Source organism: Babylonia areolata, chromosome 25 (assembly GCF_041734735.1).
Source record: "Babylonia areolata isolate BAREFJ2019XMU chromosome 25, ASM4173473v1, whole genome shotgun sequence".
NCBI lineage: Eukaryota > Metazoa > Mollusca > Gastropoda > Neogastropoda > Buccinidae > Babylonia > Babylonia areolata.
Window position 1 is genome coordinate 18,423,204 of NC_134900.1, and position 15,271 is coordinate 18,438,474.

At 41.1% G+C, this 15,271-nt stretch overlaps 1 protein-coding gene across 11 annotated transcripts in view; it reads left to right on the forward strand.

Annotated features, from left to right (window-relative positions):
- The window catches only part of LOC143299541 (inositol 1,4,5-trisphosphate-gated calcium channel ITPR1-like), a 139,474-nt gene that overhangs the window by 18,956 nt on the left and 105,247 nt on the right, over positions 1-15,271 (forward strand). For all 11 annotated transcript variants that reach the window (XM_076612815.1, XM_076612813.1, XM_076612814.1 and 8 more), the window contains exons 4-5: positions 10,773-10,859; positions 14,371-14,529. In XM_076612815.1, coding sequence (XP_076468930.1) covers positions 10,773-10,859; positions 14,371-14,529 — 246 coding nt within the window. The remainder of the gene's footprint in view (positions 1-10,772; positions 10,860-14,370; positions 14,530-15,271) is intronic.

Consider the following 15,271-nt stretch of genomic DNA (forward strand, 5'->3'; position numbering starts at 1 on the left):
AGAGATATTTAATTAATAAATTAGACATGGTGTGTCTGAAACACAGTTTTCAGCTCACCCAGTGGTGTCGAGCGACACTAGTTGTGGAGTGGTTGTCGTTAAGTGTCGACAGTGAAAATCGGCTTTGTATCTTCTAAAGACTTGATCTATTCTCATCCAAACACTATAATTGTGTGGTTTTAGTTTCCAACAGAAGTCACATATAAAATTGTAACTGTAGCATTATGTGTGACGAGAAGGACAAAATGATGTAAGCTTAGTGTCATTTGAAATCTTCAGACTGATGAACGATTACACTGAAGTAGGCTTCTATCTGATTTAAATGTGTGTGTATAAGCACAACAGATAAAATCTGCAGAGAGCAATACCTGGATTTAAATTTATACATGTTCGGAGCAGTTCAGAATGGGTATGGATTATTCGAATGTGGAATGGCGTCATGCCTTATGCCTGAGTCTCTCTCCCCCCCTCTGAAAAAAAAGAGAAAAAAAGAAAAGAAAACCAAAACAAACAACGTGTTAAAATGTTGTAGCTGTTAAAGATTGCTGTTTTAATGAGACTTGTTTCCTGTGAGTTGGTCACACTTAATGCCTTTCTTCAGTTGATTATTTTGGCAAGTTTCATTCTTTCCCTGGGGACAGATTGGTTTCCTGTTCCAACTTGGAAACGAGACTTCATTACTTCCCATGCATATATTGTATTGTATTACTCTTTTGTCACAACAGATTTCTCTGATTGAAATTCGGGCTGCTTTTCCCAGGGAGAGCGAATCACTGCACTGAGAGTGCCACCCATTTTTTTGGTATTTTTTCTGCCTGCAATTTTACTTGTTTTCCTATCGAAGTGGATTTCTCTACAAATTTTTGCCAGGGAAAACCCCTTTGTTGCCATGGGTTCTTTTATGTGCACTAATTGCATGCTGCACATTGGACATCGATTTATTGTCTAATCTGAAAGACTAGCTTCCAGTCCACCACTTAAGGTCTAGTGGAGGGGGAAATAATACTGGTGACTGTGGGATTCGAACATGTGCTCTCAGATTCTCTTTCTCTTTAGGTGGACCTGTTGCCAACCATGTATTGTATGCACTTGAGCTGCTGGTCTGGCTGTGTGTGGAAGCTGCCCTGTGGAGGAGGATGCTAGCTTGAAGGATTTGAAGAATGTTAATGTTATGACGTATGAGACTTTCCACAGCTTGGTTCAGATGGTGTTGGGGGAACAGTGGCACTCTGTGATAGTTTGTGATGCACACTGGAGTGCCTGTACATATCACACGCACACACACTCTCTCTCTCTCTCTCTCTCTCCCTCCTCTCTCTCTCTCTCTCTCACACACACATTCTCTCTTTCAAGCACACACACACACGCACGTACACACGCACGCAGAGCAATGCACTCTCTCTGAGTTCTACTCTTTTTTGAAAATTGCTGAAAGAAGGCCTGCAGTGTAAAGTGGATCACTTCAGAATCCTCTACAGAGGCACTTCTCAGAGGTGTAAAGCAGTTAACCTGAGCTGAAACAAAAGTCTCCATTTTTTCGAGAAAATGGGTTCATGACTGAATAGCATGAGCACAGAGTGTAAGGAATCCATGTCGGAAGCATTGGGAGAGTTCTGTGAGGTTAAGATAGTGGGGAAGTCTCCATAACCATAACTACTGTTTGTTTCCATGACCAACTTTTAAAGAAAAATTTACATAATTGTTAACCATATTCATTCATGCATCCATGATATTTTCACACAGGTGTGACATGTTGGAAAACAAAATTATCCAATGCAAAATTATATCCTAGCACAATGATACACACACATGCATACACACACACACAAACACATGAACACACACACACACACACACGCACATGCACGCAAAGAGACACAGACCCACAGGCATGCATACAGGTACATGCACACATGTGCATACACTCTGCACATGTGCACACACTCTGCACACACACCGCACACACACACACATCCACAAGCTTTGCTGTTTGTTGAAATGACTGCTTCAGTAAAACATCTCCTCAGGAGAGAGAAGAATTCTTATATCTCCTACTGGTCAGTCATTATCATTTTGCTGCCAGCCCACATAATGCTTGATAAATGGTTTTGGCATATGCCGGTGGCAATTACGGAAATTTCTATGCTCTATGGTTCATATCATTGTTCAGTGATCTACAGTTTTTATCATTGTGCTATTTATGATATCAGATTACAGGATTTTTTAAAAACATGTGCTTGCGTTCATGCATTCACGCATATACACAAAGACACAAGTATGTTTACACACACACACACACACACACACACACACACACACACACACACACACACACTTTTTCTCTCTCTCTCTCTCACAAACAGACACACATAGTCACACGGACACAGACACACATGCTCAAACACACACACACAGAGGCACACACACGCATACACCACTCACTCACTCTCTCACACACAAACACACAAGGAAATCTTGTTGATTTATGTATTACTGGCTATTAAGTAAAATAAACTGGTGATATTATATATCACAAGTATATCTATAATTGATATATATGACAGAATTTCACCCATTTTCCAACAGTTAAGCCACAGGGAAGTTTCTCTTCTGTGGAAACTGTAATTCCAGTGCAGGTGGGTGCAGTAAAAGCCAAGGAGGTAACTTCCTATGTTGCAAAGGGAGAAATTCATTCCATTTTAATGTGGAAATCATTTTTAGTTTCATGGCACAGAGAGTGACAGCAGTACTGATAAGAGTTTGCAGAGGAGGCCTTAAAGAAAAGAAAAAGAAGTTTGTGTTTTATTCATTCAAGATATATATAAACATGAAGTTTACAGGCGCACACACACGCACACACACACACACACACACACACACACACACACACACACACACACACACATTCTAATATCACTTAAAGTGGAAGATATTAAACTGAAGACTACTACTACTACTGCTACAACTACACACACACACACACACACACACACACACACACACACACACACACACACACTCACACAGAAATGCTTTTCCCCCAGTCATTCTAGTTTCTGTTCCTCTTTTCTACTGTCTCTCTTTGTCTACTGTCTCTCTCTCTCTTTCTCTCTTAGGTATTAAACCAGGCCAATCCAACAACACTGGCAGCCCCTTTGGCAGCCTCCATAACCTTCTAGTCCCCTCCCCTCCAGCCAAAAGAACTTCCTCAGCTTGCAGTTTTTCAAGGTTTTTTTTTCTGTAGCTTAGTATTTTGGGGATGTGTTGTGAAGTGAAATAGAATCCCATCGTTGGTGTTTTTTGTTTGTTTTGTTTTTGTTTTGTTTGGCTTTTTTGGTTCTCTCACATGTGTGTTTATGATTTGTTTTGGCTGACAAGCTGAGTTGTTTTTTTTAATTCCAGATTTCTGGGTTTTTTTCCCCCCCGTTTTATTTAGTTATTTATTTATATAGAAGGAGCAGCTACCCTACTGGTTAGTTATGTGCTCTTATTCACACACAACCCCCCCCCAAAAAAAAACACACCCTTAACCTCAGTATCGATGCTGTGTGCGTGTGTATAAGCATGCACCTGTGTACACATATTTGAAAACTTGATACCACAGTAACAACAGATGCACCCCCTCCACACTCCTCCATCCCATTCTACACATAGGCATACACAGAGACACACACAGAACACTCAAACACACATGCAGACACACACATGCACACACACACACACACACACACACACACACACACACACACACACACACACACACACACACACACACACTGCACACACAGAGATACACGGACACAGACAGACAGACAGACAGACAGACAGACACACACACACACACACACACACACACACACACACACACACACACACACACACACACACACACACACACACACACACACACACACAAACATGTAAGTGCATACCTCCTAGAGAATATTTGCTTTGAAACCTGTGCATGTGTGTGTATTATATATATATATATATATATATATATATATATATATATATATATTCCTCTGTCTGGCTGTGTAGCTATCTTTCTCCTTCTCTTATATTCTCCCTTCCTCATTCCCTTGTCAATCTTTTTATCTCTTTCCTCACATCCTCCCAGCTCCTTCCCCATTCTGTCTGTCTGTCACAGTCTGTCCATCTGTCTCCCTCCAACTTCCTCCCTCCTTCCCCTCTGTCTGTCTGTCTGTCTGTCACAGTCTGTCCATCTGTCTCCCTCCAACTTCCTCCCTCCTTCCCCTCTGTCTGTCTGTCTGTCTGTCACAGTCTGTCCATCTGTCTCCCTCCAACTTCCTCCCTCCTTCCCCTCTGTCTGTCTGTCACAGTCTGTCCATCTGTCTCCCTCCAACTTCCTCCCTCCTTCCCCTCTGTCTGTCTGTCTGTCACAGTCTGTCCATCTGTCTCCCTCCAACTTCCTCCCTCCTTCCCCTCTGTCTGTCTGTCACAGTCTGTCCATCTGTCTCCCTCCAGCTTCCTCCCTCCTTCCCCTCTGTCTGTCTGTCTGTCTGTCTGTCTGTCACAGTCTGTCCATCTGTCTCCCTCCAGCTTCCTCCCTCCTTCCCCTCTGTCTGTCTGTCTGTCTGTCTGTCACAGTCTGTCCATCTGTCTCCCTCCAGCTTCCTCCCTCCTTCCCCTCTGTCTGTCTGTCTGTCTGTCTGTCTGTCACAGTCTGTCCATCTGTCTCCCTCCAACTTCCTCCCTCCTTCCCCTCTGACTGTCTGTCACAGTCTGTCCATCTGTCTCCCTCCAACTTCCTCCCTCCTTCCCCTCTGTCTGTCTGTCACAGTCTGTCCATCTGTCTCCCTCCAACTTCCTCCCTCCTTCCCCTCTGTCTGTCTGTCTGTCTGTCACAGTCTGTCCATCTGTCTCCCTCCAACCTTCCTCCTTCCTTCGCCTCTGTCTGTCTGTCTGTCTGTTACAGTCTGTCCATCTGTCTGTGTCTAACCTCCCTCCCTCTTTCCCCTCTGTCTGTTACAGTCTGTCCATCTGTCTGTGTCTAACCTCCCTCCCTCTTTCCCCTCTGACTGTCTGTCACAGTCTGTTCATCTGTCTCCCTCCAACCTTCCTCCCTCCTTCCCCTCTGTCTGTCTGTCTGTGTCTAACCTCCCTCCATCTCTGTCTGTCTGTCTGCTACTTCCACCTGTGGAGAGAGTGATTGGTAATGTTAGCTGTAAAACAGACCATCTATTGCTTCATTTCTTTTCACTATTTTTACGCTGCTGCTTTTTGCATGTATTTTGTTTTATCTTGAGTCATAAACAACTGTTATCTGCTGTAGTACCAGCCAGTTTTCTTTCTTCTGGGTTTTTTATCTCGGCATTTTCCTATTTTCTGGTCTCTCAGTTTGTCTGTCTGTCTCTTTCCATCTCTCTCTGTTTATATTTATCCATCTGTTGTTTGTTTCTTAATCTCTGTCTCTTGTTTGCTGTCCACTTGTGTGTGTGTGTGTGTGTGTGTGTGTGTGTGTGTGTGTGTGTGCATGCTTGAGTGTATAACCACACACGCGCATGTTTGTATGTATATGTATGAACATGTATGTATGTACATACTGATTCCTTTAGAAAGCTATTGCACACACAGACACACACACACACACGCACGCACGCACGCACGAACACGTCAAGTGTCAGTATAATAAACTTAGTGTGGTATCAGTTTTTCGTGGAAACACTTTACTGAGGAACAGCAGCTACTGCCCAGAATCTGAGTCACCCAGATAGTGTGTCTGGTGAAGAGGGATCATTCAGGAACCACAGTTGGAAGACAGTATAGTCAGTTATTCACAGACACATGTATACACAGACAGATAGACAAGTATGCACACATGTGTGCTTGCACACATGCTTATAGTGCACCTGTAGACACACACACAAAGACACACATACATACACATTCACACACACACACACACACACACACACACATACACACATACACACACACACACACACACACACACACACACACACACACACACACACACACTTTCTCCCTCTGTGCTGTCTCAGTCTCTCATGTACACATGCTTGTGAAGCATAAATATTTGCAACCATGTTCTTGTTCATGCACATATATTTATACACACAACACACATTACCCCCCCCCCCCCTCTCTCTCTCTCTCACACACACACACACATGGCCACCACCACCACAATTTATCTCAACTGCTGCAACTACCACTCTGATGATATACCCTTAACACAGTAGAAACAAGGGAAATGCCAGACACCTAAGTTCTTGGTGTCTGTACACTGGTCAGTTAAGCCAGTGGTCAAGGCTGGTACCTCCCTGGAGCATATATATGCCTGAGGTGCTGACAATAAGAGCAGCACTGTGTGTGTGTGTCTGCATGCATGCAGGTGTGTGTGCATGTATGCTCCTGCATGTGTGTGTGTGTGTGTGTGTGTGTTTCTTATTCAATCATTCACCTTCTGCGTATCCTTCACTTTACTGAATTTTATGTATTTGCTTAGCCGTTTCTTTTATTACATTATCTTAATCCATTTTGTGTTAATGTTTAACACAAACCAAAGATAGGCTTTCAAGGCCAGAACGGTAGGTTGGGTTCATGAGAAGGCTAGGCATCTGCTTTTTTTTTTTTCCCCCAAGAGCAGGTGTGGTGCAGCATATATGGATCAGTTGGCATGCTTTGACACCTCCTTGAAACTGGAACAGCACTGTCCTCAGCAGTCAGTGGCTCACAGTGGACATGTCACATACATAGCCCTCAGTAGGCCGACAGGACAGGTCTCCACACAGCAGTGTTTGCAGTGTTGTGTGGTGTGGCTGGGTTTTCGCACAGAATAATCATGTGGGTTTGGATGTGCAAACCGCCTGCCAAAAGGTTGATGTAGGGATTGGAAAGTGGGGGAGTGGGGTGAGGGAGGATTGCCAAAAAGGTTGAGGTAGATGTTGGGGGAGTTGGGATGGGTCGGGGAGTGGGTGATTTAGTGAATGGGCTTGAGGATTCAAAAGAAAAATTATGCAAGTTTACTTGAGGAGATGACTTCAGGAATTAGGAAGAAGTGGGTGGTGGGTTTGGGGGCATGGATGGATGGGTTTTTTTTTCTTTTAAAAGATGTTATTGTTTTTATTATTGAAGCAGGTGTAGGTGCATGTTGCAAACACACTTGATGTTCCATCATTCCTGTCTCTGATTTTTTCTGTGGATCTGTATGTCTGTCTGACTCTCGTTCTTGCTTTCTCTCTGAATTACTGGCTGTCATTATAAAAGGCAGACATACACAAATGATTTTTTTTTCCATCTAAAATCAGTTTAGTGAATAGACATTAATGACCAACACTGATAATGCGTGCACATGCTCACACATACACCAGGTGCTTGCATACACATACACACACACAGAGCTTACACAGAGCACACACACACACACACACACACACACACACACACACACACACACACACTTGTTCTCTCCAGCAGCCTACAGTAACTCATCTTCTCTAAACTGACAAACCAGAAGTTGCTTTTTCTCTTCACCCCCACCCCTAACCACCAGCACACCTACCCCATCCTTTCCTTACCCTCTCCTCTCACTGTATTCTCAAAACACACATGCTTTCCATTTGCACATCACAGGGACACACTCACCTGCCTTTCCCCATTTTCTTAAAGAGCTGTAAAACTGTGGTTAAGAAGAGAGTATGCTTTTCCAGTCTGTTATCTTATTACCATATATCTCTGACAGCAGGAGATCCTTGGATTCCACAAATCTGGCTGACGTCAAACTCTCCCCCCAACCCCCACCAAAAGATGCTGCTGCCCAGCTGATCTGATTATTGAAAATACTGTTTGGGGCAGGTGTTCTTTTGGTCTCTGTTGAGCCAATAGGCCTTAGGTCTGTTTTCGTCTACCTGTCTGTCTGAATGCGGATTATTACAGGTATATTGATATTTATTTCTTTTGTGTTTATCTTTCTCCGAGGTTTTCCGAAATATAATGTGTCTTGTGTTTCCTTCTCTTCATTGTGTTTATTTCTTTCCAGTTTGTACTGTCTTTTTTCTCTTCTTCTTTAAAGTGGGTTTTTTTTTTCCATTAATGTGTATCTTGGTCTTTCTGTTGCTCTTAGTCTTTCCCTCTATGCACAGTTTCTGTCATGCTGCCACGTGTGTGAATTGAGTGCATGAGCCAATGCCAGCATGCATGCCTGCACATGTTTTCAAAGTGAATGCATGCATGCAATCGTGCATGTACAGATAGGCTCAAACATAGATGCTCCCACAGACTCATTTTCCCTGCGTCTTACACACACACATGCACCACATGCATGCACACACACACACATGTGCGCACACGCACCAAGAGAGTGAGAGGGGAAGGGGAGAAAGAGAAGGTAAAAATGTATGTGTACGACTATACTGTATACACGCAGCAACAGCAGTTGCATGTGAACTGATTGCCATTTACTGATTTAGCATTTGCACAATGCTCTGGCAGGCAGCAGGTCAGGGTAAGCTGCTTTGTCCCCTGATTCCTCTTGCTTGGTGTAGGCTGGACAGGTCACAACATTTGATGGATTTCCATCGACTGTTGCAATTTATTTAGGGCTCTCTCCTTATTTCCATAACCAGCAATACTTTCAGTTCCAAGTCGTTGGACATTAACAAGTTATTATTGCCAGTAGTGATAAGGTTTTCAATGTAATCTGTGAGAACCGAGTGCATTTTATCAAAGTTTATTCAGTCTTTTCTGTCGTTTCGTGTATACAAATATTCCAGTATGTGGGATCTAGAACTTGTGTTAACGGATATGATCATCACGACACTTGGCAGAGATTGCATGATGAACATAGATATTGCTGCAAGAGATCATGTGGGCATAGATATTGCTGCAGGGCATGATGTGAGAAAGTGCAGTGAGCCTGCTGACAGTATTATCAGAAGTCACCAAGGAAAATGAGCTGAAGGCATGCTACACATGATGCTGCTTTGCAGGCCAGGGATAATGGCTGGAGCTGTGTTGGCTCTGCTGATCTGTGTACATGGGCTGTGAGGTACATGTAGACAGCTGAAGGCAAACTACTGCAGATACTAAAGCACCACAACCTTTGCCTGTCATTTCACACAAATGGGCACAAATGAATGCACCATGCTAGCACACATGCATGCACCCACACACACACTACCTTATCCCTTTCAAGGTTTAATGTCATTGCTAATGAACAGACATTACACTGAAGAGCAAACAAACACATGGTGTTCAAGTTTCCTGTAGAATTTTACTGTCAGTGAAGGACCTTGCTGAAGAAGGCAGCACAGCAAGATTTGATTGTGGAATCTTGATACTCGCTATTTTATCCTCCTGTGTTTTACTTTGCAATGAAGGTTCTGTTCAGTTCAAATTATAAAAAAAGAGAGGTTAAAACAAAGAAATGTTTCACAGAGAAAGGAGAAGACCTGTGATTTGTTATTGTCGTATGAATAATGATATCAACAAAACCAAAATACACAGCACTCACAGAATGAGACGTAATAAAAACATCATCACACTCTTTGATATGCTGGCACTGGAGGACATGGCAGTCAATATCTCTGACAGGCTGACACTGTGAACTCAAAGAGCAAAGGTTTTTCCAATATTTTTCGTTCTCTCTTTCACTCTCTCATCTCTCTCACTCCTGTCTTATGCCTGTTCTGTTTCTCCGTTTCCCCAGCAATCAAAACTCAAGTTCTGGGTACATAATACTCTTAATGTATACTCTTGATAAAAATTCTTAGATCATATTGGACACAGCACCACAAACCTGAAGGCTTTACTGGGTGTTAATGAGATGCTGTAACAGAGTCAGTAGTGCAACAAGACCCTGATGTCTTTGTTTTCCTAAAGGAAGGGGACAAAGCATCAAAAATTAGTCTTGGTGTAACCTTCAACATTAAAAACAACTGAATTGTGGTGGGGGGTAAGGGTAGGGACAAGGGCATGACGTTAAAAAAAAAAAAAATCCCTCACTAAATGCTCATGTTAAAATGTTGACCTGACCATGTATTGGGGAATATTAAATATGTTTATATTAGTATGTATTGAAGAATTTTTAAACTTGGAGACATATGTATTATTAAAACACGAGAGAGAGGATAAATCTCTTAACAATTTTCCCCACTTTGTGTCAAGTCATGAAGATGATTTTATATGTATCATGGTACAGCTGAGGATTTTATAGTGACTGATGTGTAACTGATATATAGTCATGTATGTTCGTAACATGTAAGTATATTGACTTCACTTGCTCAGTGTAGTACATTTCAAACAAGAAGAAGAAGAGAGCAACCTTTTCTTATTGGTTAAAAAAGAAAAGGAAAGAAAAAACAGGACACTTGGGTACATTGGTTTGGAAGTAAGGATTGTATTGTGTTATGGTGCATTTGCATGCATGTGTGGGTGTGTGTGCATGTGTAGCTTCGCTGAGTGTGATCCATTTTTATTATTGTTTTGTTTTAATCATTTGCCTTTGGTGTGTCTTTCACTTTATTATGTTTTCATATGTTTGCTTATTCATTTTGTTTCAGATATTTCATTTCATGTTAATATTTTGAATTTACTGAGGATGGGTTCTCAGAGCCTGACCGGCACAGTGGGTTTAAACAAAGGTCAGGCATCTGCTCCATTTTGTTTCTTTCTCTTTTCCAGCATATGTAATGTAGCATATATGGATCACTCTGCACACTTTTACATAGGAATTGAAACTGGTGGTGTGACTGTGACTGATGTTTGACATATCGTGTGTGTTGCAGCATGCAGCAGAACTGGAAAAGAAACAGAATGAGACGGAGAACAAGAAGCTGATGGGAAGTGTGGTTCACTATGGCAACGTTGTACAGGTAAATGGGGTGGTTGTGCCTCATGGTTTTTCTTTGTTTGTGCCTGACTCCTCTGTGTGTTTTTGTCTGTTGTTATTGTCATTACTATTATTATTTATACTTATAAAATATAGTGAGCATCTCCGGTCTGAGACCAAACTCTTGAGTGCTTTGCTCAGTCATTTGCATAACAGGGTGCCTAGCTGTGTCAGACTTCAATCATACGGCCACATTTGCGTGTATATCGGAGTAGATTTTTCATCAGAATTTTGCTGGGAAAAACCCTTTCGTTGTCATGGTTCGTTATGCATAATTTCCTGTATCATGTATAGCTGTATTTATGTTCAAGTTTTTTTGTTTTGTTTTTTTAAACTTCTGATGAAAAATTGACTGAATGGTGAACGTCAGAGGCATGTCCTTGGTTTATATGCATGACTGTGACTGTAGTTGTGCCTAATTTTCTTTTCCATTTATATCTTATTGATTAGAGGCAACATTTCATATCCATTTACATCTTTTTCATTAAGACAAAGTTTCGTGTCAGTTTATATCTTTTATATCTTTGATGAACGTCAAAAGGCTAGATTTCATATCCATTTACAATTTTATTTTATTCAAGGCAAAGTTTCATGTCCAGTTATATCTTTGATTAAACTTCATTTCGAAAGGTGAAATTTCATATCCATTGACGTTATTTTGATTCAAGGCAAAGTTTCATGTCAGTTTATGCTCATGTCCATTGATATGTTTTTGACAAAAGGCAAAGAAAGGTGTTGTTAACACTCTCTTACCTTAAATATGTTCTAATTTTATTCCCTCATGAAAACATTCAGCTGATGTTGCTAGAAATAAATGACAGAATACTCCCTTTCTCATTCTGTGCATACCACTGTCTCTCTCCCACCCTTCTCTCTTTCTGTCTGTCTCCCTGTCCCTGATTTTCTGTGTCTGTCTATCAGTCCATTTGATTGTCTCTGTCAGTCCCTGTATACCTGCTTGTCTGTCTGTCTGTTTGTCTGTCTGTCTGTGTGCTATTGGAATGGATGTGGAGATAGAAATGAAGTTTATAATAGATTCTGCAATTTTCCTTCATGATCCAGGCCATACTGAAAACAAGATATTTGTGTGAAAACTCACCACCCCTTAACATGCGCACACTTGTGTGCAGGTACACATACAAGACATGCACACACACATGCATTCACACACCTACATACACACACACATGCATACACGCATGCACACACACACTCATGCACACGTGCACACACATGTGCGCGCATGCGCACACACACACACACATACACACACTGCTTCTCTCTCTCTCTCTCTCTCCCTCTCTCTCTCTCTCTCTCTTTCTCTATAAATATCACAGATCTTCAAGTTCAACCAATCCTACTTGAATCATTGCCAGGTTAGAAAGAACCAGAGGAACAAAATAGAACTTAGAAAATATAATATACACCACAATCTCATACACTTGTGTAATAAGGTAGTGCATTGTTGCTATTCTGTGTCATTGAAAAAATGTCAAGACTTCAAGGAGTTGATAGATTGATTCGTATGGATGGTTTTGGTATATTTTATAGAGAATATGAAATCTTGAAGTTACCAACAGTCTCTCCATTCAGGAGATAGAAAAGTTTTATTTCTTTTTCTTTTTTTTACTGTGCAAAACTGGAGAAAAGAAGTTCAGAGCAAGCATCATTTGGAGTTACTTGAATGTTTTCTTGTCAATTGTTTATTAAACCTAGATGTTGTTTTGTCCACCTTTTCTTGAACTTCAGTTTTCATCAGATCAGTCCGTCTCCTTTCTCTGCACCTTTTCACTCCCTGGTTTGAGCTGGGTGGAAACGGAGATGGATCTGATCATAGAGGGATGGCATAACTGAACATAGTGCAGCAGATTGTCAAGTTTTGACCCCCATTATTGATTGTGTACGAAGTGCTATTTCTGGCTGCAACGATTGTTGAGTCCTGTTCCCTTTATGGACAGTGGAACAAAGTACAGTTTGCTGGGACAGACTCTTGTTGTCTGCAGATGATTATTTGTAACCCCTGTTATTGATTCTGAATAAAGTGCGGAGTGGTGACCTTTTTCTTTTATTCTTCTCTCTATCCTCAGACCCTTTTCTTTCTTTTATTTGTCACAATCTTCACTTTTTTTTTCTTTTATTATTCTCATTTTCATTTTATTCTTCTCTATCTTCTTTTATTTTTCTTGTTCTTCTTTTATTCTTCCCTCTCCACAGACCTTTTTCTTTTTTTTTCTTCTTTTTTTTTTTAATATTATTCTCTCTCCACAGACATTTTTCTTTTATTCTCCTCCTCTTCCCCTCACCCTCTCCCTTTGTCTCTCTGTCTCTGTCTGTGTCTGTCCGTCTGTCTCTCCTCAGCCCTTATCTTTTATTCTTTTCTTCTGTATCCATTGACCTTTTCTTTTTATTCCTCTGTGTCTCCATGGACGAATGTTAGATACAACAGATAGCACCTCAGCTAATGAATGGATATATGCACACAAATACTGGTACTTGGATTGAACAACTCAGCAGGCACTACCCCCTCCTGGCCCCCCAATTCCCCACAAAAAAGGTGACTTTTATCCCACTGGCATACAATTTTTTTTGTCAGTTTTATTCTGTTACTAATGAACAGCTGGCCTGAATTTCTTTGATATTCAGTGACTGCTTACAGATGTCTGGTTTTTGTTTTTTTTTGTTTTTGTTTTTTAGATGTCTGTGTTTGTGCTCTTGTGTGTGTTGCTTTCTGAGCCTCTCATTTCTTTCCCCACATCACACATTGTTTTACAGTCAGGACTGAATGGCTTTATTATGTTTTGCCAATTCACATGTATCCTCGAGCTGTTGTGTATTGGCCACAGAGAGTTATGTTTACTGCTGCAGAAAAAATGTGATGGTCTTGAAAATGAATGATACAATATGATGTTATATGCTACGGTACATTGGGATATGATACAGTACCATGATGATAATGACAAGTAGTATTTATATAGTGCTTAATCTTGATCAGAGACAAATCAAAGTGCTTTCAGTTTCACACCAGTCAGTCACATGCATGCATGGCTGAAAAAAACTGAAGACAAGGAAGAGGCAGGGAGGGGGGAGGGAGGCTATCTTGGGAAGAGGTGGGTTTTACTTGAAAGAGCTGAGTGGGGAGACCTGACAAAGTGAAGGAGGGAGCTCATTTCAAGTGCAAGGTCCATAGACAGAGAAAGAGCGGCGGCCGACATTGGAGTGTCTGACTATGGGTGATTCAATACCGTACCATACTTTACAATATGATACAATATCACTTTATTAATCCATCACAGGGGAAATTTTAGTGTCTTCTCAAATGCAATAAGAACATAGACAGTAAGAAGATGCATGACAAAAAGAATAAGAAGGAAATGAGTTGTAGGAGAGATGGAAAAGAAGGAACAAACAACAAAAAACATGTAGAATGGTAATGACAGTGTGCACAGCTTGGACAGTGTGTTTGGGGAGTGAAAAACAAACCTGCTTGCTTGCAGCTGTTGCACTTGAAGAGCAACAAGTTTCTGACGGTCAACAAGCGACTGCCAGCGCTGCTGGAAAAGAACGCCATGAAGGTTCTTCTGGATGGGTCTGGCAATGAGGGATCATGGTTCTACATCCAGCCCTTCTACAAACACAGCTCTCCTGGAGACAAGGTGACAGTGTTTCTCATTGTGATTACTGATTTAGTTTTTCAGCTTCAGAAAAGTACAACATTACACTACAAGTACAATGATATTTGTATTTGTTACATGAAATATGTAACATTTTCATGTGACCCCACAGGTTTTCCAGAAATAAAATCGTCTTGTCTTGTCTTGTCTTGCAACAGTTTTTCTCAATGTGATAACTGATTTAGTTTTTTCAGCTTTAGATAATTCAAGGTGACAGTTCTTGTTATTGTAAATTTGATAACTGATTTTGGTTTTCAGCTTTAGAAAAGTGCATGGTGACAGTTTTTTTGTCATTGTAACAAATGATTCTGTTTTTCAGCTTTAGAATAGTACAAGGTGACACTGACTGTTTTTGTCATGACTGATTTAATTTTCAGCATTAGAAAAGTTCACCCTTGCCTAAACTATTTCATGACTTGCATCATTTTATTTAATTTTTCTGTTAATTGGTGTTAGATTGATTGATTAATGAATTGATTTGTTAATGCACACCCTCCCCCCTCCCTTCATGCACTAGACCCTCTTTAGGATGAAGGCTGGATGTAAAAGAGCATGTTCCTTGCTTATTTATTAATATTGCTGATAAAGAAAAGAGGGACAGTAAGGAGCCACTGTGGCAGAATCGGTTTGGTGTTGCGTTTTTGATCCAGTGTTCGCCAGTTAACAGGGTCAGAGGCCCAGTTTCTGCATGGTGTTGTGTCTTTGGGACAGACACTTAACCCTG